The sequence below is a fragment of the Emys orbicularis genome, chromosome 5 (assembly GCF_028017835.1).
Source record: "Emys orbicularis isolate rEmyOrb1 chromosome 5, rEmyOrb1.hap1, whole genome shotgun sequence".
Taxonomy (NCBI): Eukaryota; Metazoa; Chordata; order Testudines; family Emydidae; genus Emys; species Emys orbicularis.
Genome location: NC_088687.1, coordinates 85,707,649 through 85,735,404, shown reverse-complemented (window position 1 = coordinate 85,735,404; position 27,756 = coordinate 85,707,649). Strand labels below are relative to the sequence as shown.

Genomic DNA, 27,756 nt, shown 5'->3' with positions numbered 1-27,756 from the left:
CCCCACGACCACGGCCAGATGTTGCTTGCAACTCTTGGGGCACATGGCGGCCTGCACTCATGTAGTCGGACACGCCCGCCTAAGACTCAGGCCATTGCAGTTGTGGCTGGCCCAAACATATCGCCCCAACAGAGACCCCTTAGACCTGGTCGTGATGATCCCGGATCGGGTGTCGAACTCCCTCCGTTGGTGGCTCGATCGGCAGCAAGTTTGCGCAGGGGTCCCCTTCGCCACCCCGCAACCCATTCTGACGTTAGTAACAGACGCGTCGGACCTGGGTTGGGGGGCGCACCTGGGGGACTTGTGGACTCAGGGCTTATGGTCCAGGGAAGAAAAGTTGCTGCATATCAGCCTGAAGGAGTTGAGGGTGGTTCGCCTCGCCTGCCAGACCTTTCACGCTACCATAGAAGGCCACAGCGTGTCAGTTCTGACGGACAACACTACCGCCATGTTTTACATAAACAAGCAGGGCGGGTCCCGGTCCTCTCCCCTCTGTCACGAGGCGCTCCTCCTCTGGGACTTTTGCATAGCCCATTCAGTCCACCTACTAGCGACATATCTCCCGGGGGCCCTAAACGGGTTAGCGGACCGCCTCAGCCGGTCCTATCACATGCACGAGTGGACGTTGAGACAGGACGTCCTGCATTTAATCTTCCGGAGGTGGGGGTTTCCCCAGGTGGATCTCTTTGCCACCAAGGACAACAGCCAGTGCCCTCAGTTTTGTTCATTCCAGAACCTCAGTCCGGGCTCATTGGCAGATGCCTTCACAATTCCGTGGGGCGGGAGCCTGAGGTATGCCTTCCCCCCATTCCCGCTCATCCACAGGGTCCTCCTCAAAACCCGCAGGGACAAGGCGACAGTCATCCTCATCGCCCCGGCGTGGCCATGCCAACACTGGTTCACGACCCTGCTGGAACTGTCCGTGACCACTCCGATCGCCCTTCCCCTCCATCACGACCTCATCACGCAAGACCGAGGTCGCCTACTCCACCCGAACCTACCGTCGCTACACCTCACGGCATGGTTTCTCTCTGGCTAAATGATATGGAGCACAGGTGCTCCCATCAGGTCCAGCAGGTCCTCCTCGGTAGTAGGAAGCCCTCCACAAGAGCGACCTACCTCGCCAAATGGAAACGGTTCTCCCACTGGTGTGAGCCTCATCACATCCAGCCTCTGCAGGCCTCAGTCCCATTGATTCTGGACTACCTGCTGCACATCAAGCATCAGGGGCTCGCCCCCGCCTCAATTAAGGTGCACCTGGCTGCCATATCGGCGTTCCACCCTGGGGAGTTGGGGGCTTCAGTGTTCTCTAACCCCACAGTAGCCCGATTCCTCAAGGGGATGGACAAGGTGTTTCCCTACTCGCGCCCGCCGGTCCCTGCGTGGAATCTCAACCTGGTCCTCACTAAGCTCATGGGGCCACCCTTCGAACCCCTGGCCTCTTGCTCCCTCATGCACCTCTCATGGAAGATAGCGTTTCTCGTGGCCATCACATCGGCTAGGAGGGTCTCGGAGTTGAGGGCCCTCACTTCGGAACCTCCCTATACAGTTTTTTATAAAGATAAGGTGCAGCTCAGACCGCACCCGAAATTCCTTCCGAAAGTGGTCACGCATTTTCATATGGGACAGGACGTTTGTTTACCGGTGTTCTTCCCTAAGCCACACTCGGACCCAAGCCAACGCAGCTTGCATACCCTCGATGTCCGTAGGGCATTGGCTTTTTATCTAGAACGGACCAGGCCATTCCGCAAGTCGACTCAACTGTTCATTGCCATTGCGGAGCGAATGAGAGGCCAACCTATCTCGACGCAACGCTTGTCGGCATGGATTGTGCTTTGCATACGCACGTGCTATGAGCTCGCTAACGTACCAGCCCCGCAGATCAGGGCTCACTCTACTAGGGCCCAAGCGTCCTCGGCGGCGTTCTTGGCGCAGGTTCCACTCCAGGAAATCTGTAAAGCGGCCACCTGGTCGTCGGTGCATACGTTCACAGCCCACTACGCGATCCATCATCAGACCAGAGAGGACTCGGCGGTCGGTAGAGCTGTGCTTCAGTCGATTATTCCTTGACTCCTACCCTCCTCCAATGGTAAGCTTGTGAGTCACCTAATGTGTAATGGACGTGAACAATCACTCGAAGAAGAAAAAACGGTTACTTACCTTCTGTAACTGTTGTTCTTCGAGATGTGTTGTTCACGTCCATTACACTTCCCACCCTCCTTCCCCTCTGTAGGAGTCACCGGCAAGAAGGAACCGAGGGAGGGTCGGGCCGGCAGGGATATATATACGCTAGAGCGGGGCGCCGCTCTGGCGGGAGGGGAGACCCTGCAGGCCCGACGGGAGCCGCTGAGGGAAAAAGTTTCCGACGTTCGTGCACGCGGCGCGCGCACAACTAATGTGTAATGGACGTGAACAACAGATCTCGAAGAACAACAGTTACAGAAGGTAAGTAACCGTTTTTTCAGGAATGCATCCTCACATTTGATTTAACTGAAAAAGAGCTCCTGTGTAGCTCAAAAGCTTTTCTCTTTCACCAACAGAAGTTGATCCAATAAAAGATATTACCTCACCCACCTTCTCTCTTAGTTGATTTCACAGACACGTTAATTTATTTCCCCTGAAAATGAGTTATTTAGGACTACCAATGTGAAAATAGAGTTGCACTTAAATCCTGACACTTTTTATAACAATGATTATAGTTCAAATGCTGAAGTCATGCTGGATCTTTGTAAGAACTGATGAGTAGTAAGCAAACTGTGATAAGCACAAATAAATTATAAATCTGAATATTGTGTTCAGAAATATTAAGTGTAATAAGCCTCCATGGACACCTTTTAACACACAAAATACTTTGACTAAGCACTTGAATACAAAGAGCAGTTTAACAAGCCTTGATTAACAGTAGTAGTTGTTTCTTAAGTAATCTTAAATTTTACCTGCAAAAGGAAATGACTTTATCATATTATTGTATCTGACTTCTAAACTATAAACTATTTGGTTGGCTGTAAGCCATGAACATCTGTGGAACATTTGACTCTTTCATGACTTTATTTAAATTGCTTGTTTGAAAAATATCCAGGCAGTAGGCGTGAAGCTGTTAGAGTTTCATATGCAGCTAAATGCTGAATGCATGATGCACAAAGAGAATAAACAAATTCCAGGCCTTCTGTAACGATATTTGACCGTGGTGGAGATGACTGGGACAGTAGCATTGAAAAAAATCAAATGTATTCAAAGTACTAATCCTTTTGGATTATACTATTTTGGCCTTAAATGGGAAAGATTATGCATGGGAAATAAGAACAAATGCATGAACTACTCAGTTGATTTTTGTGAAAAATACTGTTTACTACTTCTGCCACTTGTAACCATTGGTATTGTTATCCATTTTTCAATAAGTAGAAGTAATAGATAAGGTAGTTTAAGGCTAATTACAGCAATTTACTTGTTGCTTTTCTAGAAGCAGAATATTGAATTTTGCTTTATGTAAAATGTATACATATGTTATTCTTTGGGGTCAATTTGGGAAAGGAGGATAGAATGCCGTTCATTGGTTAAATTTGCGTTTTGCTTACAATGACCACACTGCTCAACAGAAACACTTCTCTGTTAGTAGAATAAGGTTACTTTATCTCACAAGCATTAACTTTTAAAACAGACTATTCATGAGCAAGAATATAACTGTAGATAGATATAATTATGAGTAAGAAGGAGAGAAAATTTTTCTTAAACTACATAAGGAAACAAGAAGGTAAACTAGTAAAAATACAAAAAAGAAAATAATTGTTTTTAAACTATATTTTACAAGGGGGAATAATTTTTCATCTTTTGAAAACATTTTTTTTATTTTGTGGATGAATATTCTCATTTTGGAGTTTTACTTGTTGTGGCAATGACATGTATTTTCTCTATAAGTTCCATCTTAATATATTCCTATCACAATTTAACTGTCGCCTGTGATACCATTAATAGGTTTTCATCCTTGTATTCCAGCTTACTTTCAACTCTGTTGTTCCCTAGATCTGCATGCACAGATCTCATTGATGTCAGTGAAGAATGTGTGCGCAGATCAGTGGTGTGATAAGGCCATTTATATACCTCTGTAAAATGATTTGAAACTCTGTGGTTTGAGATTGCTTTATTTCAGAGATCCCATTCTGATCTGTTAGCATCAAGCATTTCTATGGTATGCTCCTGCGATCTGCATCTTCTCCCTCCAAGCTACTACCTTATTGTATTCAAAGCAATTTTATAATATTTTCTTTTGAATGTAATCTATACCCTACTTTCTGCTCTATATAGCTATTTTTATTGTATTATGGATTTCATGTTAAGATGGTATCATACAGATTGTGGTTTGTATTGTGCTTACGCAGAAGCCTATGCTTTTTGGAGTGACCTCTAAAATTACACCTATAAATTTTTTGCATCCAATTTTTGTTTGTGTAAAAATGAGGATCTGAAAATATTATGTGAAAAACTTGTTTGTGAAAATTGTCAGTGCCAGGTAGAGACTGATTTGAAATAGCTTTGAAAATTTGATCCATATACATTTTTATTTTATTTTTATTTTTTTACACATCCAGAGACACTGTACACTGCCATCATGGAAGTAGATAGAGACAAAATAATAACCTTAATGATTGAGAAGTTCATCCTGAAACTTAAAATTTAGTTTTTCAACTTCACAACTAGGTCAAACATAAAATGAGAGTCTTAAGTTTTTGGGCTTGATTGTGACTTGACTGATGTTTGAGCCAGAGACAGAACGAGTGAGAATGACTGACTCAATAGCTCAGTGGTTACAGCATTTGCTTGGGAGACCCAAGTTCATGTCCCTGCTCTCATGCTTATTTATACACAGTGGAACATCTTCAACAGGAGAGCTTGAGAGACACGTGCAGCGGGATACCTTATATAGCCCAGTGGGTAAGGCACTCACCTGGGTGGAGGGAAACCTAGATTCAAATCCTTGCTCCACATTAGGCAGATGGTGAGTCCTCTGACCACTAGGGTATTGGGTAAAAGGGGGCATGTTCTTCTCCTTGAGTTTCTTTAAAACAAAAATGGGGGAGCTTAGGCACATAACTCCAGGAGAGTGCAACTGTGAATCCCGAGCAGGGGGAGGTGCCTTCCTCTAACCCAGACTTAGGTCTGATCTACACTACAGACTTACAGTGGTATATCTACATTGCTCATGAGTGTGAAAAATCCACACGCCTGAGCGATGTAGTTATACTGACCTAACCCCCGGTGTAGGCAGCACTATGTTGGAGAGACAGCTTCTCCCGTCAACATAGCTACTGCTTCTCGGGTAGGTGGAATAACTATGCCAAAGGTGGAGAGCGTTTTCATTAAAGTGGTACAGCGGCGCTGAAGTCTTTCTGTGGTGTATGGTTTATAGTCTACACCCCTCTCCTCATTCCTTCCTATTGTCTGGTTTTAAGCAGTGCCCCACTCAGCTTGATGGCTTTTGTTCCCTAACTCTTCCCATGCATTATATAGGGATCCTGGGTACCTAACTTGGCGCTGTGGATTCCATTAGGTGGCAGAGTGTCTAAACGTTAGGTGTTGCAACTCTGTGTCTAAGTCCTCTTTGAGGAACTTGCCTTAAGTTGTTTAGTTGGCAGCACTTTTTGTGGCTGGAATTAAAGCTGATGTGTTCAGTTCCACAGCAAGATTTGAGCTCATATTCAACATTAACAATATAGTACACTATTAAGGGAATCCTCTTTGATAAAGACAATTGTCCTTCACTTCCTTAGTGAAGTGTTAACCCTGAGGTCCCTTCTGCTTGTGTCATTTGGTAGTACCTGGGGAAGTTAAAGTTGATAATACTGGTATTGTGCTCAACATTCCCCTTCTCAGTTAAACCAGTTCTTCTACAAGTGCTTGCTCATGTCGATTCTATTCTAGGTGTGCACACACCCACGTGTGTGGTCATCGGTGATTTTTGCCTTAGCGGTATCCGTAGGGTCGGCTGTGGCACCCCCTTGAGTGCAGTGCTCATGTGTCGGTATATCAGGCGCCGCCGGCCCTTCGCCCTCTCAGTTCCTTCTTACCGCCCGTGGTGGTCAGTCAGAATGCCTTTCCTTGCATAGCAAGGGCTAGCAGTTTCGTCTCTTCTGATTTTGAGCCTTAGGACCTTGTAAATAGTTTGTTTATAGCAGTTAAGTAATTGTTAAGTGTAGTTAGAAGTTAGAGTTCCACTGGGGACTTTGCCCCAGGCAGGGCATGCCCAGGTCTCTGGGGTTTAAGCCCTACTCAGGCTGCAACAGGCCTATGCCTGTTAGTGACCCCCACAGCAGTTGCCTCAAGTGCTTGGGGAAATGAAATGTGAAGGACAAGTGTCGTATCTGTAAAAACTTTCAACCCAGGACCCAGAAAGAATGTGATGTACATTTGAGGACTCCCCCCATGGAGGCTGCTCTCCGACCGGCTTCTGAGCTGTCCCGACTGGACTCTACCCCTAGTACCTCTGCCGCGGTGTGTAGCGCACCCCTGGCACCAAGTTCCGCCCGGCACCGCTCTCTGGCACCGGTACCCAGAAAGACAACCAAGAAACACGGCTTCCCGGCACTGAGCAAGAAAAGCCATGGGGTATTGGACAAAGGACCCAGTTCTGGCCACCCACCCACACCTGAGCCATGTGGACATGCTTCCAGTCGAGGCCCATAGTCCCTCAAAGGATCCAATGCCGACTCCCGGGAGCAGTAGGGGACCCAGACTTGTGGCAGGGTCGACGCCTTCCCAGGCTGTCCCAGCGCCTAAAGAGCAGAGGCCTCTACCAGCGCTGCTGGCTCCATGTGTGCCGCAGGAAGCAGCAAAGGCTCCCTACTAGAGCAATCCAGCCACCAAGACACCCCAAAGGGCAGTTGAGCACCGCTGATCTCCTATGCCGAGGCAGTGCTTTCCAACTCTGAGCTGCAGAGCTCCGGCTTCACAGCCCAGATCCTCAGGGGCTCACCTTAGATCACTGGCACCGTGTTCGCTGTCTCCGCCCTCTCGATGCAGGTCGCCTAGAGGGAGGTGCTGGTCTCCATATTACCAGCATCATTCAGCCTCCCGCCGATCATATTCCTGTCATGATACTGGTCGCCCCAGCACCGGGCCTCCTATTCGAAGTGACGGTCAGCCAACAAATGCAGGCATCGACGGCTCCACTGTGGTCACCGGAAGGGCGTTGTTCTGTCATGGAAGGGCAGTTTAGCTCCTTGCCAAGGCATCACCAGAGTGATTGGGCACTGGCAGCTGTGTCGACTTCTACAGCGCTGCCTTGGCAGCATGACCAGTGGCCAGTACAGTGGCCCTATTGGAGTGCATGGGGCATGCCTGTGATGCCGATGCCCCTTTCGCACCACTCGTCGGCCACCACCTTGGAGCAATAGTTGACGGCACCGGGCTCAGTGCGGGAAACGTGCTCGGAGGTTGGGGTAGAGAAGCCAGTGCCCACGCCAAAACAATGATGCTCCGGGCCTCCCCAGGTGGTAAAATCATTGTCCTCATCCCTGGCTGAGGCAGTGGCGGGACCCTCGAGGGCCAGCCCACTGCACGAAGAGAACACCAGGCCCTGCTTCGATGGGTGGCCGAGAACTTGGGCCTACAGGTGGAGGAGATGGCCGAGCAGGCGGACACCTTGTTCAATGTGCTCTCAGCCTCTACCCCTGCCTGTGTTGCACTACTAGTGCATGATGGGGTCCTGAAAATTGCCACGGCCCTCTACCAAACTCCATTATCCATCCCTCCCACCTCCAAAAGGGTTGAAAAGGAGGAGGGTTACCGTGGCAGCAAGATGCTCTCTTCAAATGACATAGGACGGGCAGACTCGGCAGCTAGGGTGGTCACATCAGCGGTGGTCATGAGGCAAAGCTCCTAGCTTCAGACCGTTAGATTGCGGTCTGCATTTCTTGGGAGAAACCAAGACCTCCCATTTGCTGGGAATGGACTCTTTGCAGACTCGGTCCACCCTTTGCTCACTGGGCATGCATACACCGCAGTCTGCAAGGAAGCAGTTCTGGCCATCCCCATCACCAAGGCCTTGGCAGCCTTGACAGGGGTGTGCAAGGAGAAAGGATAGAGACAGGAGCTTTGGTTGTCACTGCTTTTCCTTCTCCTGCTCACCCACGCAGCCCAGTCCAGCAAAGCATCCAGGAGGCCAGAAGCGCTCATTTTGAGGGTGCGCTCGAGAGCAACACCCCAGTCATCCCCCCGGATCCACTTGGTTCTTTCCTCAACCGTCTCCGTCCCTACCATTCAGCCTGGTTCGCGGGTCACCTCGGACCGCTGGATGCTAGAGATAGTATCTTGAGGCTATACCTTGCAATTCTCGGATGCCCCTCCCTCCTACGCCCTCTCTTCCCCGTCCCTCTTCAGGGACCCTTCTCATGAGCAACACCTCATTCAGGAGGTCGAGAACCTACTTCACCTGGGGGCAGTGGAGGAGGTCCCTTGGAACAAGGAGGGAAAGGGGTTCTACTCTTGCTACTTCCTGATCCCGAAAGCAAAAGGGGGCCTCAGGCCTATTCTAGACCTGTGACACCTCAACAAGTCTCTCATGAGGTTGAAGATTCGTATGGTCTCCGTGACCTCCATCATTCCATCCCTGGATCTGCGAGACTGGTACGCCGCCCTCGACTTGAAGGACGCTTATTTCCATGTTTCATGGTCACAGATGCTTCTTCCGTTCATGGTGGGCAGATACCATTTCCAGTTTATGGTGCTGCCCTTTGGCCTCTCATCAGCCCCAAGGGTGTTCACAAAATGTATGGCACCAGTGGCCGCTTACCTGAGATGTCAAGGGGTCCAGGTCTTCCCGTATCTCGACGATTGGCTCATCAAGGGCAGATCTCCAGAATAAGTGCAGAGGAGCCTCGATCTGGTGCTCTCCACCTGCTGCAACCTGAGCCTGTAGATAAATGACAAAAAATCCGCCTTAAAGCCTGTGCAATGGGTAGAGTTCATTGGAGCAGTTCTCGACGCCACGTGGGCCAGAGCCGTCCTTCTGGAGGCGCGTTTTCAGGCCATGTCAGACCTGATATCCCATGTGAAAAACCACCCGCTCACCACGGCTCACACCTGCCTGCGGTTGTTGGCCACATAGCTGCATGTACATACATAGTCAGCCATGCCTGGCTCTATCTCCAGCCTCTGCAAGGGTGGCTGGTGTCGGGGTGCTGGATCACATCCGGTTGTCCATGGAATGGTGGTTGGACTGGAATGGAATGGTCAGTGTTGGAGGGAGTTCCCTTGGTGGCCCTGTCCCCGTCACTGACCTTGGTCTCTGATGCTTCGGACCTCGGCAAGCTCAGCACGCAGGGACGATCTGGCCCTCCGTATCAACGTCAGGAAGCTCAGAGTAGTTCACCTGGCTTGCCAGGCTTTCTTGCTCCATTTGAAGGGCAAGGTAGTGCAGGTCCTGATGAACAATACTGCCACAATGTATTACATCAACGGGCAGGGCGTAGCCAGGTTGTCGGCCCTTTGCCAAGAAGCTCTCCGCCTTTGGGGCTTTTGTGTGCGACATGTCATTCATCTGGTAGCCATGCACCTGCCCGGGACCAGGAACGTATTAGCAGATCACCTAAGCAGGACCTTCTCGTCTCACCACGAGTGGTCACTCCATCCAGCGGTAGTTAGTACAATCTTCCAGAGGTGGGGGACTCCCTAGGTGGACTTGTTCGTGTCCAGGCAGAACAGGAAGTGCCATGTGTTTTGTTCGACATAGGGGAGGGACAGGGGCTCTGTCAGATACCTTTCTCATCCTGTGGTCGGGGGCTCTGATGTATGCCCTCCCACCAGCGCCATTGATTCATAGAGTCCTCATAAAGATCAAACAGGACAGGGCGAACGTTATCCTAATAGCCCCCGCGTGGCCTCACCAGCACTGGTTCAGCACGCTGCTGGACCTTTCGCTAGCTGCCCCGCTGGCCAAATCTGCTGTCCCAGAACCAAGACAGACTTCTGCACCTAAACGTGGCGGCGCTACACTTGATAGCATGATTGCTGCGTGGCTAAATGTGAATGAACGGGAATGCTTGGCCTGCGTTCAGCAGGTCTTGTTTGGTAGCAGGAAACCCTCCACCAGAGCGACTTACCTGGCCAAGTGGAAAAGGTTCCCATGCTGGAGCTCAGAACGGCATATCCAGGCTGAGCAGGCCTCACTGCAGGAGATCCTGGATTATTTTCTGCACCTCAAACTCCAAGGTTTGTACCTGTCATTGATCAGTGTCCATCTGGCCACTATTTTGGCTTTCCACCCTCCATTCCAAGGCAGGTCGGTCTTCGCTCGTGACATGATGGCACAGTTTTTGAAAGGTCTGAAGCGTCTCTACCCGCATGTCTGGGATCCCATCCCTCCCTGGGACCTGAATCTCATGCTGTCGAGGCTCATGGGGCCTCTCTTCGAGCCTCTGGCTTCCTGCTCTCTCCTGCTTCTCTCCTGGAAGGTTTTGTTCCTGGTTGTGATAATGTCAGCCTGCAGAGTGTCCGAGATCAGGGCGCTTACTTCAGAACCACACTATATGGTATTCTACAAGGATACGGTCCAGCTGCGACCGCATCTGGTATTTCTGCACAAGGTAGTTTCCGAGTTTCATACTGTCCAGGACATATACTTAACTGTCTTCTTTTCAAAGCCTCATATGTCAGACGAGGAACGCAGGCTGCACGCCCTGGATGTCAGGAGGGCACTGGCCTTCTATATAGCAAGGACAAAGCCGTTCCATAAGTCGACACAATTGTTCCTTGTGGTGGCAGACAGAATGAAGAGTCACCCGATGTCTACTCAAAGGATTTGTCCTGGATCACTGCCTGCATCCGATACTGCTATGAGAAGGCAAAAGTGCCTCCGCTGGCAATCATGATGGCACACTTGACTAGGGTACAGGCATCATCAGCGGCCTTCCTGGTGCAGGTTCCAATCCAGGAGATCTGTAGGGCCGCTACCTGATCATTTGTCCACACCTTCGCATCTCCTTGTGCACTTACCCAACAAGCTTGAGACGACGCTGGCTTTGGCAGAGCAGTGCTGCAAACTGCATGACCGTGAACTCTGAGCCCACCTTCATGGACACTGCTTGTGAGTCACCTAGAATGGAATCAACATGAGCAAGCCCCCGAAGAAGAAATTTTTTTTGTAACTGTTGTTCTTTGAGATGTGTTGCTCATTTCCATTCCATTATCCGCCCTCCTACCCTTCTGTCGGAGTTTCCGGCAAGAAGGAACTGAGAGGGTGTAGGGCTGGTGGTGCCTGAAATACTGATGCATGAGCGCGACACTCAAGGGGGCGCCATAGCCAACCCTACGGATACCGCTAAAGCAAAAACTCCAACGGCCACGCATGTAGGCATGCGCACACACCTAGAGTGGAATGGACATGAGCAACACATCTCGAAGAATGACAGTTACGAAAAGGTAGGAAACCATTTTTTCTAATGTTAATGGCTGTGGGAATGAATGCTGAGCTACTATATTTGCTTACACAATCACAGCACTGCTGATATTTAACTCAGTACTTTGCAGTGTTTTGAGATACTTTGAACCAGATACTGTGCTCAACTCTGTCCCCATTGCATTGCACTGCATTGGTCTGGCAGTGCAAAGAGCATGGAATCTGGCCACAGTTTCCCTGCTGGGATTCTCCCCATAAGACATATGAACACCTACAGCACTATCCACACTGACTATAACATATCAAAGAACCACAGTTACTGTAGAATAAGTAAACATTCTTTTCATTTACAGTATACACAAATGGTTTCTATTTAAGAGACCTCTTCTTAAAGATTTTTAACTGTCTGGACTTCTGGCTTTATTCTGTGTATCTTTTTTATTTTTATTTTTTTCTCTCCTGATTCCTGAGTGTCCTGTTTTCTTCTGTATTTTCACCAATATTTATCAACATAATCTTTTTTTCCATTGTGTCATTTTAGGTATACATCAAAGTGATAGACACAAATGACCACAGGCCTCAGTTTTCCACCTCAAAATATGAAGTCATTATACCTGAGGACACAGTGCCAGAGACAGAAATTTTGCAAGTCAGTGCCACCGACAGGGACGAGAAGAATAAACTAATTTATACAATGCAGAGTAGCATTGATCCCATCAGTCTCAAGAAATTTCGTTTGGATCCTGGAACGGGCTCTCTTTATACATCTGAAAAATTGGATCATGAGGCCATCCACCAACATATACTTACAGTGATGGTAAACAAGCATACCTGTTATTCTGCAACAGATAACATGATTACCTTTTTCACATTACAGTTAGTATGCTTTTGATATACATTTAGGTCCTGATCTTGGAGAAATTTACAAATGTGTTTTACTTTACACTCTTTGAGTAGTCCCATTTATTTAAATGGTAAGGTTCGAGGCCTAAATTCGTAATAGTTCTCTCAGAAGTTGGATTAGTAGTTGTATTAATAAAGTTTGGTGCTAATGATTAATAATGTGTTCATTGTTTTAGGTACGAGATCAAGATGTTCCTGTCAAACGCAACTTTGCTAGAATTGTCATTAATGTTAGTGACACAAATGATCACGTGCCGTGGTTCACCAGCTCTCCCTATGAAGGACGGGTATATGAGTCAGCAGCTGTTGGGTCAGCGGTACTCCAAGTAACAGCATTAGACAAAGACAAAGGGAAAAATGCAGAAATTGTGTACTCTATTGAGTCAGGTACATCCACAGTCTCATAAGTCTGCTATATAGTTTAAAATTTACTTTGTTTGGTCATAGTTAGCTTAAAATGTAAGTATGTAAAAATAAGCCATTATAAAATCAAAGGCCAATATAAATGCTTCTATAATGTTTTTAAAAAAACTTACAAATTCAAGTGGACATATTATTACATCCTAAACATTATTTCATTTGGCTACTGCTTGAGAACCTCAAAGTGAAAATGACTAGGAACCAAATAGAAATAAATGTGAAACTGATTCATCTCTTTTTGTTCTCCTAGTGGAGAAAATTGAAAAAAAGTTACCCTTAAAAAAACATAAATATTATAATTAGTGAAAAGTAAATGGAATCTAGGATTCGGACACTTATTTTTAACCTCACAGTATCTCTTTAATACATTACTTTTTCCATTCTGTTAATTAATTAATTACACTTGATTTCTTCGCATTAGAGGTCTTCCATTTATCCACAAAGTAGTGACAATATGGACAGCATCCCATACCTGACTCACCAGTGTTTCTCATCCCTTACATGGAGAGATCATTGGTTGTGACAGTTCACTTTTCATGCTTCTTCATTCCAATGCCTGTCTTGTTGGCGTCTCTCCTAAGGTGCCCACAAGTGGCAATGATAGTAGCTTTAAGAAGTGAATAAATACCACAGGAACCAGACTGAGATCACTAACTCATTTTATTTGGACTACCAAGCATCCACCAGTCGGTAATGACTTTTGGTCACACCAGTAAATTATATATGAATAGCTCTATATCCCCTTGCCAAGCACCTGAACTATCCGACCACACATGCTGCAAAATGAACATGCTCTGCATTTATGTTAGCAATAAAAAAACCCCACCATTGTAAATGGAGTTAAATTATTTTCTAGCTTTACAAAATGTTATAAAACAAAAGTCAGTATCAAGCATCTGAAACTTTATTAAAAAGTACAAAAAATACACAAACTATGTGATCATTAATGCAAAATTATATCTTATATTAAATGCCATTAAAGCATTTTTAAACCGTACAGATTCATTATTATAATTAAAAAAGAGATTTCTATTGCTGAAATTTCATTCAAATATATAAACCATTGCAACTATAATATAATACATGCTTTATTTTCATATTTTTTTTAATAAATTTGATTATGATGCTCTAAGGAGGAAAACAAGTAAACATGATAAATTCCTTTAAACGTATCAGTTGTTTTCTATTATTTGTATAAATATTACACATTTCCTAAGGTAATATGTAAGTGTTCGTGAAACTCTATTCTTGACTTACCTAGATCAACAGTGCATTCCATTTTATGATGCCAAAGCATTTCAAGAAAAGAATTTGAGCATTCTCTCTCTTTCTCTTTCATCCCTTCCTCCCCCCCCTTCCTTTCCCCTCCCCCCCCCAATCTCTCCAGATTTTTGTGGGAGTAAATGTTAAACTTTATCTTTCTTAGCTTAGTTTTTTATAGAATTGTCAACTACTGGGAAGTTAAAGCATTATGGTTGATGTCCTAAGCATATGGAATGAACATTCCTTAAATGCTTGTAATGGCTGATGGGATTTGTAATGGGATATTCTAAGAACGCCACTGTGCTTAGAGCCTTAACTAACAGAAAAGAAAATATCAACTGCCCACTCATCTGCATAATTCAAACATTTTAAATAAAATATTTCCCTGTTCAGAACATGGTTTTAGTAATATTTGCTATATTTGCTCTGTAATTAAACTTTTGAGGAATCACAAATTCTAGTCTAATTCAGTGCATGTGTTGAAATCTTACAGGCTGCAAAATCCATTACAATTTCTTTTACTTGTAAAAGGCTTATTCATAACTACTTGTTTTCAACTGTTATATATCAAATTGCAGCTGGTAAAATTCAGAAAGCACAGGGTATAGCCCATTAATTAGTAGCAATTTAGGGAGGGAAATGTTTGCTCTAGTTCTCTCTCTGTTGCCTCTCTATTCCATGCCTTCATCACTGCGTTCCGTCTTTGCCAGTCTCCTGTTGCAGTCTTAGTTTATTCCCATGTCATTTGGATAGCTTTCAATTCTGCTTCTGTTGTGTATTTCCATGTTCTGCTTCTGTTGTGTGTTCTTTGGTCTGCCTCATCACCTCTTCTCCTAGGGGTTGCAGTCCAATGCCTGTCTTGTTATGTTATTTGGGTCTTTCATCCATGCAAGTCCTACCCATCTCCCTTTTGTTCCATAATTTCCTGGCCTATCGCTTTCTGTTTCATTCTCCTCCAGAGTTTTTCATTTGTGATTTTTTTTTTTTTTTTCCTGGCCATCTGATTTTGAGGATTTGTCTAAAGCAGCTGTTTATGAAAACTTGGAATTTAGATACTAAGGTCTTAATAAGACCAAGTTTCAGTGCCATATAGTAAGGCCGACTTTACAATAGTGTTAAATATTCAAAATTTAGTTTGGAAGGCAAGGTTTCTGTTTCTCTTAGCTCAGCTTAAGAGTTGCACAGGCTTGACTAGCTCTTGCTATTTTGCTTTAATTTCTTCATCTGTTTCACCTGTTGTACTTAAAATGCTTCCAAAATATGCGAAATATTAGACCTCCTCTTTGTCAGTCACAGAAAGCATTATTGATGTTTCTTGTTGTGTGTTGATTCTCATGGTTTTTGTTTCCTTGGTGCTGATTTTCAACCTTGGAGATCATTTGTTTTGGTTTGCATGTAAAATCCTGTGGGTATGGGATAGCAAGTTGATGTCATCTGCAAAATCAAGGTCCTTTAACTTCTGTGTGAAATTCTATTGTATGCCTCTGATTGTTCTGTGGTCTTTCTCATTACCCAGTTCACTACTAATAAAAAGAGCGTGGGTGACGTAAGATATCCTGTTTGACACCCGTAGTAACCTCAAATAGCTTAGTCAGTTCACTGCTGTGTATTAGTTGGCATGTCATATGTTCATAGCTGTTCTGAATGATGTTCATCAATTACTGAGGGATTCCATAGTGTCTAATTCACTAAGGAATCTTTAATTTAAATCATTACTTCTAAAGGACATTTGAATTAACAGTTAATTGAGATGCACTTGAGACACATTAAAAGCACTGTTTTTTTCCACAAACGAGGCAATTAATTTTAATTCCTGAAATATAACTGTTATGCTACTAACCCGAGTTCCTAAATATATTTTTTTGTGTTTAATGGCTTCTTTGATTTGATTGACCATGAGCTCATTAAGAAGATTGATTTAAAGAAGGAACATCACCAGTAATTTTTTAAGGTTATAGAAAACTTGGCATATTTTAAGACAGTCTACATTTCTGCATTTTATTTTAGGCCTGGACAACTATTCCAGTTATGTTAAGGCAAAGTATCTTAGAGTAAAACAAAAATTAGTACTAACAATTCTTTATAGGAAAATTCCAGATGACTAGAAATTGTTTTGGAACAAAATTAAGAAACATTAATACCTCCCTTGCTTCTCAACATGTACGCATTCTTTTAGTTTATGGCCAGTTGGGCACAGACTCTTAATTTTTGTACATGTATCTTTGTCTCTTTCATTGTTAACTTTTTTTTTTTTCTCTCTCTGCAGGGAATATTGGAAATTCTTTTACTATAGATCCCATCTTGGGCACTATTAGAATTGCAAAAGAACTAGATTGTAGTAACCAAGGAGAGTACAATTTGGTGGTGAAAGCTACAGATAAAGGAAATCCTCCAATGAGCGAAGTAACTTCAGTGCTTATCTTTGTCACAATTTCTGATAATGCCTCACCAAAATTCACACTGAAGGAATATTCTACAGAAGTCACTGAAGGTGCCAGCATTGGTAGTTTTGTTGGAATGGTTACTGCGTATAGTCAGTCTTCTGTAGTTTATCAGATAAAAGATGGTAATGTAGGTGATGCCTTTGATATCAATCCAAACTCAGGTGTCATCACCTCTAAGAAGATACTTGATTTTGAAACTTTGTCTTTTTACATGATAACTGTTCAAGGAACCAACATGGCTGGGTTGTCTACTAATACAACTGTTTTCGTGCATATTCGGGATGAGAATGACAACTCACCAGTTTTTATGCAGGCAGAATACACAGGACTCATCAGTGAATCAGCTTCAATTAACAGTGTAGTTCTAACTGACAAGAATATCCCATTAGTAATTCGAGCTACAGATGCTGATAAAGAATCAAATGCTTTGCTGGTTTATCAAATTGTTGAACCATCTGTGCACAAGTATTTTGCCATTGATTCTAGCACTGGTGCCATTCGTACCATAATGAGTTTGGACTACGAAGAGACAAACATTTTCCAGTTTTCAGTACAAGTACATGATATGGGGACACCACGTTTATTTGCAGAATATGCAGCTAATGTTACTATTTATGTAATTGATATCAATGATTGTCCTCCTGTGTTTTCAAAAGATTTGTATGAGGCATCCCTTTTGGTGCCTACATATAAAAGAGTGACAGTCATCACCGTAAATGCTACAGATGCTGATTCAAGAGCTTTTTCACAACTAATTTATTCTGTCACTGAAGGTAACATTGGAGACAAATTTTCAATAGATCCTAAGACTGGAACTATAACTGTACAAAATACAAGTCAGTTAAGAAGCAGATATGAATTAACAGTCAGAGCATCTGATGGGAGATTTGCAAGCACTACATCTGTAAAAATTAATGTGAAGGAAAGCAAAGCAAGTCAACTCAAGTTCACACAGAGTTCCTACTCTGCAGTAGTGCGAGAGAATTCCACTGAGGTGAAAACAATAGCTGTCATTACTGCTGTAGGGAATCAAATAAATGAGCCTTTGTTTTATCATATTCTAAATCCAGACAGTAGATTTAAAATCAGCTACACTTCAGGAGTACTTTCAACCACAGGAATACCATTTGATCGAGAACAACAAGAATCTTTTGATATAGTGGTAGAAGTGACAGAGGAGCATAAACCATCAGTAGTTGCACATGTTGTGGTGAAGGTCACTATAGAAGACGTAAATGATAACGGTCCAGTTTTTGTCAATCTTCCATATTATGCTGCTGTTAAAGTAGACACTGAAGTGGGCCACATTATTCGACGTGTTACAGCAGTAGATAAAGATATAGGGAGTAATGGAGAGGTACGCTATTACCTTAAAGACCATCATGAACACTTCCATATTGGGCCCACTGGTGAAATCACACTCAAGAGACAGTTTGAACCAGACACACTAAATAAGGAATATCTTGTCACAGTGGTGGCAAAAGATGGAGGAGAACCAAGTTTTTCTGCTGAAGTTACAGTCCCAATCACTGTTATGAATAAAGCCATGCCAGTTTTTGAAAAGCCTTTCTATAGCGCTGAGATACCTGAAAACATCCAGTTGCATAGCCCTGTTGTCCATGTACAAGCAAACAGCCCAGAAGGACTTAAGGTGTTTTATAGTATCACAGATGGAGATCCTTTCAATCAGTTTACTATCAACTTCAGTACTGGAGTTATAATTGTTGTTGCCACTCTAGATTTTGAGTCCCATCCCGCCTATAAACTGAGCATACGAGCAACTGACTCTCTAACTGGGGCTCACGCTGAGGTGTTTGTAGATATAATAGTGGAAGATATAAATGATAATCATCCTCTGTTTACAAAGCTATCTTATACTGCAATCCTTTCTGAGGCATCTGTAATTGGAACATCTGTTGTACAAGTTAGTGCTACAGATGCTGATTCTGGAACAAACAGAAGGATTTCCTATCACTTGGTTGAGAATAATAGCAAGAGTCACGAGTATTTCCACATAGATAGCAGCAGTGGGCTCATTCTGACAGCAAGAACTTTGGATTATGAACATATCCAGCAACACAAATTACTAGTAAGGGCAGTAGATGGTGGAATGCCCCCATTGAGCAGTGACATTATTGTAACTGTCAATATAACTGACCTCAATGATAACCCACCGTTATTTAACCAACTGCTTTATGAGGCTAAAATTAGTGAACTGGCTCCCCGTGGACACTTTGTAACCTGTGTAAAAGCCTCAGATGCAGACAGTTCAGATGTAAACAAACTGGAATATTCAATTCTGACAGGCAATGATCACATGAATTTTGTAATTAATAGCAAAACTGGCATCATCTCCATCTCAAACCCACGCAAACAGACCCTGAAGCGTCTTTACAATCTTAATGTGTCTGTGTCTGATGGGGTCTTTAGAAGTTCAGCTCAGGCACAGATAACTGTTACTGGAGCCAATTTGAATAGCCCTGTTTTCAGTCAGAATGAGTACGAAGTGGAACTAGCTGAAAATGCTCCATTGCATACCTTGGTGACTGACGTTAAAGTGACAGATGAAGATTCTGGGGCTTACGGCCAAATCAGTTATCATATTGTAAATGACTTTGCCAAAGATAGATTTTATACTAATGAGAGAGGTCAAATATTTACCTCTGAAAAGCTTGACCGTGAAACACAAACAGAAAAGGTAACTTCTATTAGTTTAATGGCCAAGGATGCTGGAGGAAAAGTTGCTTTTTGCAATGTTAATGTGATACTTACAGATGATAATGATAATGCCCCTCAATTCCGAGCAACAGAGTATGAAGTGAATATTGGATCTAATGTTCCAAGAGGAACATTTATCACTAAAGTTTTGGCATCTGATGCTGATGAGGGTACAAATGCAGACATTACATATGCCATTGAAGCAGAGTCTGAAAGTGTCAACGAGAATTTGGAAATTGATCCTTTGTCTGGTGTAATTACTACAAAAGAAAGCTTAATTGGTTTAGAAAATGAGTTTCTAACTTTCTTTGTTAAAGCCCGGGATGGTGGATCCCCCCAAAAACAATCAGTGGTTCCTATCTATATTAGAATACTCCCACCAGAAGTGACTCTTCCCAAATTTGCAGAGCCATTTTATTCTTATACTGTTTCCGAGGACATTCCTATTGGAGCTGAGATTGATGTTATACATGCAGAGCATAATCAAACATTAGTATACACTCTAGTTAAAGGGAACACTCCTGAAAGCAATAGGGATGAATGCTTTGTTATTGACCGACACAATGGAAGATTGAAACTTGAGAAGAGTCTTGATCATGAGACAACTAAGTGGTATCAGTTTGCAGTGCTAGCACATTATACGAATGACAGTTATAATGTTGTTTCCTCGGTAGATATAAGCATTCAGATAAAAGATGCAAATGACAATAAACCAGTTTTGGAGTCCAGTCCATATGAAGCATTCATTGTGGAAAACATGCCAAGCGGAACGAGAGTCATCCAAGTGAAAGCAACTGACTTGGATTCAGGACTCAATGGGCAGGTTACATATAGTTTAGATCCATCACAAGAACTGGAAATCACAGAGTCTTTTGCCATAAACATGGAAACAGGTTGGATTACCACCCTCAAAGCGCTTGACCATGAGAAACGGGATAAGTACAAAATTACAGTGGTTGCATCTGATCGTGGTGAAAAAATTCAGTTGTCTTCTATGACAGTGGTTGAAGTTACCGTTACAGATGTGAATGACAATCCTCCACGCTTTACTGCGGAGATATACAAAGGGACAGTTAGTGAAGATGATCCACCTGGTGGTGTGGTTGCTATCTTAAGTACCACTGATGCTGATACAGAAGAATCTAACAGACAAGTCACCTATTATGTTACAGGTAAACATTTTAAAACGTTTAATATTAACTTGATTTATAAAACTAGAATGAAGTGAGGTAACTCTTACACTTTAAAAAGATTACAAAATATTAGAAATGGGTCATCTGTGACAAGCCATTTTTTGAATTTTTAAAATATTTCAGAAGCCATCAGGATGCATCATTTTTCTTTTACTTACCTTGTTTAAAAATGGTTTAATTAGAATTCATTTTGTCTTTGTGATATTTATATCTACAGGAAGAGAGAGATAGACTAAAATAAATAATGCAATGAAAAACAAAGCAAAAAAAAAATCCATAAGATAATAGATGGAACATAGTTTAAATAAATCTTCCGTAGATTTTTAAAATGTTTTTCTGTTTAGTGTAACTGTTTAAATATGTCGTCCTCTGTAATGCTACATTAATCACCATGGCAACATTAATAGCAAATACTGAATGCACTTAAATTCTTTTTATGTGTATTTATATAAGACCCGAGTTAAAATGCTACTTTTACCCCCCAAAAAAATCAAGATTTTTTTTTTATATATAGAAAGCCATGAGGTGTGATTGTTGGGGTTTTTTAGATTTTTCTTTTCTCCTAAATAGTAGCATTATATCTTTTTGCTTGAATGACATATTTTTGACTGTTTAGGAGGTGATCCCTTTGGACAGTTTGCAATTGAAAACATGCAGAATGAATGGAAAGTCTATGTCAGAAAATCTCTGGACAGGGAAGAAAAGGACAATTACCTTCTAAATATTACAGCTACTGATGGGACCTTTGCAACAAAAGCCGTGGTTGAGGTTAAAGTTCTAGATGCTAATGACAACAGTCCTGTTTGTGAAAAGGTAGGCTTGAATTTTACATGGGCAGCCATTTTCAGTGTATGTACACTTTCGTTGTAAAATCTTCTTTATCTTAGGTGACCACTCAAGAGACTGACAAAAATTGGTTGCTTTATGGAAGTGACTTTCTAATAAATGTGGAGAAGAAATGTATTTTGGGCCACTAAGACAAGAGGTTGCCGAATAAGGGTAGTCTCTTGGGTAAATTTCACTATAATTTAAAAACTCATAGGCCTGACCCAGCAACCTACTCATAACTCAGTGTGCCACTATGCAGAGGATTGGAAGACTATGAATTGAATTTCAGTTCTTAAATTCCCATGTTAATGCAAGCATTGCAAAGATAAAGCAAAGAGAGAGCATGCTTTATGCTGCTGCCATGGCAGTGCATACTAACTGATTTCCATAGGAAGTGTGGCTCCAAAGAAGTCTAGGTACCTGCACTTGGCAGAATGATACTGCTGTATACATTCTAATAGAGGTGAAGTTAAAAGAGTGCTGTGCTCAGTGGTGCCAGAGCTATCCTTGATAGGAGTGGAAGGGTTGTACAGCCAGGGAAATTGCACTGTCAAAGTCCTAGAATTCTGTAATCCATATATGTCCCCAAGCCTGCTGACAAAGCCATCCTTTGCCACTTTTGATTTTCTGATTTAAAAAAAAAAATGTACTTCTGCTATCTCACCGATGAGATCTCACCTATGTCTTTAAAGCCTGTTTGTGTTGTGTTTTTGTTTCTAACTGGAGACCTATAGGTCTTATGCTGTTTTATAAAAGGGGTGAATCAGTTCTTTGTAGGTCAGACCAGACCTGGGTAATATGACCTATCAGTAGCTCAAGATAGGAAGTTGAATGAAATTCACAACACCAACGGGTTTGGGTATCAGGAAGTAATTAATCAGATGTTCAGGTGTTTGGAATTCTTGGTTGTGCCTTGGCACTCAGAATCTTCGAGTTTGTGAATGTCAGTAATAAATAATTACTTCACTGAATAATTTATTAACGGTGAGGCAATTAATTAGAAAATCACATCTTTATTGTTTTCAGATGTTTCAACCTCTGGTTCACTTCACATGTTCCAGAATCCTCTAAAGTCAAGCAGATAATTTCATCTGTCCTTGTCCTCTTTTCCCTCCTCCATTAAGCATTGCTTCTCTAATACATTTTAATCTTTCAATGTTACTTTAAAACCTTTTAGGCTTTATACACTGATACTGTTCCAGAGGATGCCCTTCCTGGCAAACTGATCATGCAGGTCTCTGCTACAGACGCAGATATTCGTTCCAATGCAGAAATTACTTATACGCTGCATGGCACTGGAGCAGAAAAATTCAAGCTCAGTCCAGACACAGGTAAAATTCATAATATATAATTTTACATATAAAACTGCAGACACTGCCCTTTTAAAAAATATTTACAACTAAATAAAACATATGTAAATGTTGATACTTAAATCAATCTGCATGCATGCACAAAAACAAATGTTATTTATTTTTAAAATGTTAATTTAATGTTAAATTGTTTTAGAGGAAAACAGTAAACATTCAGTATGTGGAGAAGAAAAAAAGAAATGAACACACAATTAACTTGTGGAACTCCTAGCCAGGAGATTTTGTGAAGGCCGAGGGTATAAATGAGTTTAAAAAAAAATTAGATACATTAATGGATGATAGGTCCATCAAGATGGTTGGAGCACAACCCCATGCCTTGGGTGTCTCTAAACCTCTGGCTGCCAGAAAATGGGACTGAACAACGTGGGATGGATCACTTGTTAATTTCCCTGTTCTGTTCATTCCCTCTGAAGCATCTGGTACTGGCCAATGTTGGAAGACAGAATACTGGGCTAAATGGACTATTGGTCTGACACAGTATGGTCATTCTTATGTTCTTTAAAAATATAAAACACCTTGAAGCCAAAAGTCAGGCTTCTTTAATTGCTATCAGACGTCTATGCCAAAGAAGTTCAGAATAAAAGGATACCTTAAATATTGTTCTTTTTCATATTTAATGTATTGGTTACTAGCCATAGCTTTTGACCTGAAAAGTAGCAAGTTTCATTTCAGTCATATTCTGGTGGCCAACCATCTGTCTGGATCAAAATCTTGCTGTACACATAGAGAATAGTGCAAAAGGGAAGTCCGGTGTTCTCAAAGCTTTGCAGCTCGGGCAGGGAATTAAATAGGATGAGTGAACCAGAACCACCCCAGACTTGCTTGGAAGCATTAAGTGAGTGGTCTGCACTCCATCACACTCTTATTGGTTGGTTTTCATGCCTCTCAGAGCTACTTAAGCAAGAGTTAGGTCAAGCTGGACCACTTTGAGGTCCTAAGCATCCCACTCTCCAGACCAATGCAATGCAGGGTGCAGAAGCAAAGGGTAACAAAAATAAAGCAAAGTAAATGGTGGAGCCATAGGGAGGGAGCCAAGGGTAGGTTTCCCATGCAAGGATTGCAACTTAATGGCCTGAGAGCGGAGCTTGTGGATTTCCTAGGGGTTTGGGCAAAGGGGAGGTCTTCCCTACCAAATCACTGGCACAAATCTCTCATTTTTGGTTTTACTACATAATGAAGCTGCTGCCTTCCCTCACCCCAAACCATTTGTAACCTTCACATGACCATCTCTCCCTTTCCTCACTCCACGGATAATATGTCATACATTTTCTTCTAACTTTGCATTTCATTAAAACAAGGATTCAAACATTTCTTTTATTTAAAATGTTTGTTTTCAAATAAAGCACCATGCACTATCGTGTATGTGTAGGCATAGATGTATATGTTCTGTGTTATGCGTGCTGCACATTTGGTCAATTTCAATTTCAGAGGGATTTTTTAGAAAGCAAAAGGTTTCAGTGTTTAACGTTTATAAGCTGAAAAGACAGCCATTTACATGTTTTGCCCAATATGGGGCTCATTAGTGTGTTACAGCTGTTGTCTCAGCCATTGACAAAATTATCCTCAAAAGGAAAATGGTTATTTAGCTTTTGTGACTAAAAAAGAAGAAAAATTTTATAAAAACATCATGGTACAAATCATTATGGGATACTTAATTCTGGGGACTCAAGTAAGTTAATTTATTTTACATCTGTTTTTCTGTTTATAGGTGAACTGAAAACATTAGCACCACTTGATCGTGAGCAGCAAGCAGTTTATAATCTTTTAGTCAAGGCCATAGATGGAGGAGGAAGATTCTGCAAGGCTCATGTTGTTCTCACTCTAGAAGATGTGAATGATAATGCCCCAGAGTTTACAGCTGATCCTTACTCCATTACAGTGTTTGAAAACACTGAGCCTAAAACACTATTGACAAGAGTGCAGGCTACAGATGCAGATGCAGGTACATATTACTTAACTATATTTACTAATTATAGTAATAGTTCGCTAGTGGAGACTTAGATGTGTCTTTCAGTGGGACTTGCAGGCACTTAGTACTTCTCAGGATCAGGTCGCCAAATGATATGTTTAGGTCTAGTAAATTCGATACAATTTTCATCTTAGTAGCTTTGAAAGTATGTACTGTATCTAGTGCTAGGCAGGATATAGTTTTCACACCGCAAAAAAATGTGAAACTTCAAACATTTTTCCCATTACACATCAGGATGAAACCAAAATCCACCGCAGAATAGCCAGTAGCCAAGGTGTGTGTGTGTGTGTGTGTGTGTATATATATATATATATATATATATATATGGAGATATACCTCATAGAGCTGGAAGGGACCCTGAAAGGTCATCGAGTCCAGCCCCCTGCCTTCACTAGTAGGACCAAGTACTGATTTTGCCCTAGATCCCTAAGTGGCCCCTTCAAGGATTGAACTCATAACCCTGGGTTTAGCAGGCCAGTGCTCAAACCACTGAGCTATACTCATCTGGCAAGTGGGAGACCCTTGTTTAAGTCCTTGTTATGCCTGATTCAGAAGAGCCTTGAATCTGGGTCTCTAATAGGGTGACCAGATAGCAAGTGTGACAAATTGGGACAGGGGATGGGGGTAATAGGTGCCTATATAAGAAAAAGCTCCAAATATCGGGACTGTCCCTATAAAATCGGGACATCTGGTCACCCTAGTCTCCAACATTCAGGTGAGTACCCTAAGCACCAGGCTGTTGGCTGTTCTAGGGTGGGTTTCTCCCTCTCTCTGGTTTTGATGAGAATTTCCATCCTAGTCCTGAGAAACTTCAGGTTTCTATGAATCTGTATTTTCTGGCAAACTGTGTCATCAAAAAATTCCCAGCTAGCTCTATTTGTAACTAATGGTGTGCAAAATATGGAGGGAAGTGAAAAGTGTGGGCCCAAGTCTCCTCTCACATACACTAATTTTACAGTGTTGTAAGTCTGTTGGCTTAGTCCTTATTTTCAGGCTCTGTGTGCTCGAGGGAGTGTCTGCTAACAGAAGTCACATTTTTAAAACATGACCCTCAGTCTAATAGACCATGACAGTATCATACGGTATAGCTCCATTAATTGTACTGTTATATGATATGCAGTGGTATAGAGATACGTAGTTTGTTGTTCATCATTGTTTAGCTATAAAGTTTTATGTGAATATGGCCTGAATGTGACATTAAAACGAACTTAGAGTCATGCTTTGTGCTTATAAACTCAACAGGAGAATTACAGAAGCGTATGATTTCTGTGTTTGAGGGCACAACACTGTCACATACCTGTCAAGTCTTGATGATCAAGTTGTAATGTTTGGTATTGCTTCGGTGCTCAGAAAAACATTATGTGTTCTGATAAAGTTAAATTGCATAATAAAAGGTAGCAGCAGAGAGCCAGTTTCATACTTTGCCAGTCTCTGGGGCTCATAGAAAACTGAATGGCACAAAATGCTATGTTGTTGTTTTAATACAGAACTCTTGCCAGAGAAGGTGTTCCTGTTCATCTCGTGTACTTGATTCTTAAATAAACTTACTGGATTAGAGCCTAGTTATTTGATGCAGCCTGGCCCTTTATATATATGTGTGTTTATGTATGTGTGTGTGTATATATATGTGTGTGTGTGTGTGTATATATATAATATTTTTTAAAGGATTTAACCTTCTAAAGTAGAAATTATCATTTTGAAGTTATAATTAAATGTGTATTACTAACCAATATTTTCATATTAACAGAGACTGTGAATAAAACAGATAGCTACTTTACTCTTTCTGTAGTCGAAGTCACGAAGCCTATGGTATAGTTTATACCATATCAGTAGCTTCTACTCTTGACAGTAGCCTGTATAGTTATTTAAATTAGCTTTAATGTGGATGTCAGTTTTTACACTTTTTTTCATTTGTATTGTTATCTAGATTAATCACGATAGCAATGCATTTTAGCTATCATTTCATGTTCCATTAAAAGCTCTTCTGTTTTTAAATGCAGGGATGAACCGTAAAATTCGCTACTCACTAGTGAACTCTGCTGATGGACAGTTCTCTATTGATGAATTCTCTGGAATTGTTCGGTTGGAGAAGCCTTTGGATCGGGAGTTGCAGGCAGTGTACACTCTGACTTTAAAAGCTTTAGATCAAGGTTTACCTAGAAGGCTGTCCTCTCTTGGTAGTCTTGTGGTTTCTGTTTTGGATATAAATGACAATCCACCTGTGTTTGAATATAGAGAGTACAGTGCTACTGTATCAGAGGACACTTTAATTGGAACAGAAGTCCTTCAGATTTATGCTGCTAGCAGAGACATTGAAGCCAATGCTGAGATCACCTATTCAATAGTCAGTGGAAACGAACATGGAAAATTCAGTATTGATTCAGCAACAGGTAACAGAACATAAGGGTGAATTAACAGAAACATATGTGTTAATGTATATTTAGCTGTATCATTTTCACCAAGCAGTGTGTTATTACACATCATGCAATTGATTAACCAAGCAGATAGACTTAAAACATATGTCCTGTAAAGTCAGTGATACTTTAAACTGATGTGTTTTGTTACTGTCTGCTGAGATGTTCATTCAGTTAAAAATACTCTTGGAAAGAAGTGTAATAGAATATGAAAAATTAACTGTATGTAATGCTTTTGGTAGCTGCTATTTAGGATACCTTTACTTAGTCTACAAAGTAGACTAGAAGTTTCCTAACCACCATGCCAAAAATAAAAAACAAACACACAAACAAAAAACAACAAGTATAATTACAGATAACAGTCTGTTCACAAAAGCCATTATTTATAATCTAAATGAGGTTTTGTCAAAGAGAGACCTGAGATTAAACCGACAAGGAAAACTGATCATTGGTCCTCAAAGATGGTAATGATAGAAGAGTTGGTATGGCATTAGGGAAAGATAGAACTATGTGTCCAGCCTAAAGATGAAGGATTTTAGGACTGAAAGTCAGTGGGACTGCGGAGCTAAGTCACTTAAATGCTTTTGAAAATTTTGTCCATTTCTACTACTTTAGTAAAGAGTAATTTATACCTCAGTTCTCCTTACATCATAATTCCTGTATATTCTGTAGCTTTTTTGCAAAGGGTGTTTTCAAGAAAAAGAGTTTCTCTCTCCTAAGGCCTTATTTGCACACACAAGTTGTACTACTTTGGTTATTGTTAAAATGGTACAACTCCTTCCCCACTCCCCACATGTAGTTATACTGGTATAAAAGTGCTTATACCAATATAACTTATTGTCATA

General features: G+C 42.0%; 1 protein-coding gene across 3 annotated transcripts in view; it reads left to right on the top strand.

Moving 5' to 3' along the window:
• The window catches only part of FAT1 (FAT atypical cadherin 1), a 151,710-nt gene that overhangs the window by 99,169 nt on the left and 24,785 nt on the right, over positions 1–27,756 (top strand). For 2 of the 3 annotated variants that reach the window (XM_065405092.1, XM_065405091.1), the window contains exons 7-13: positions 11,931–12,206; positions 12,469–12,679; positions 16,242–20,309; positions 20,947–21,143; positions 22,336–22,489; positions 24,237–24,470; positions 26,498–26,887. In XM_065405092.1, coding sequence (XP_065261164.1) covers positions 11,931–12,206; positions 12,469–12,679; positions 16,242–20,309; positions 20,947–21,143; positions 22,336–22,489; positions 24,237–24,470; positions 26,498–26,887 — 5,530 coding nt within the window. Of the gene's footprint in view, positions 1–11,930; positions 12,207–12,468; positions 12,681–16,233; positions 20,310–20,946; positions 21,144–22,335; positions 22,490–24,236; positions 24,471–26,497; positions 26,888–27,756 lie in introns of all 3 variants that reach the window. The other variant, XM_065405090.1, reaches the window with a different exon arrangement.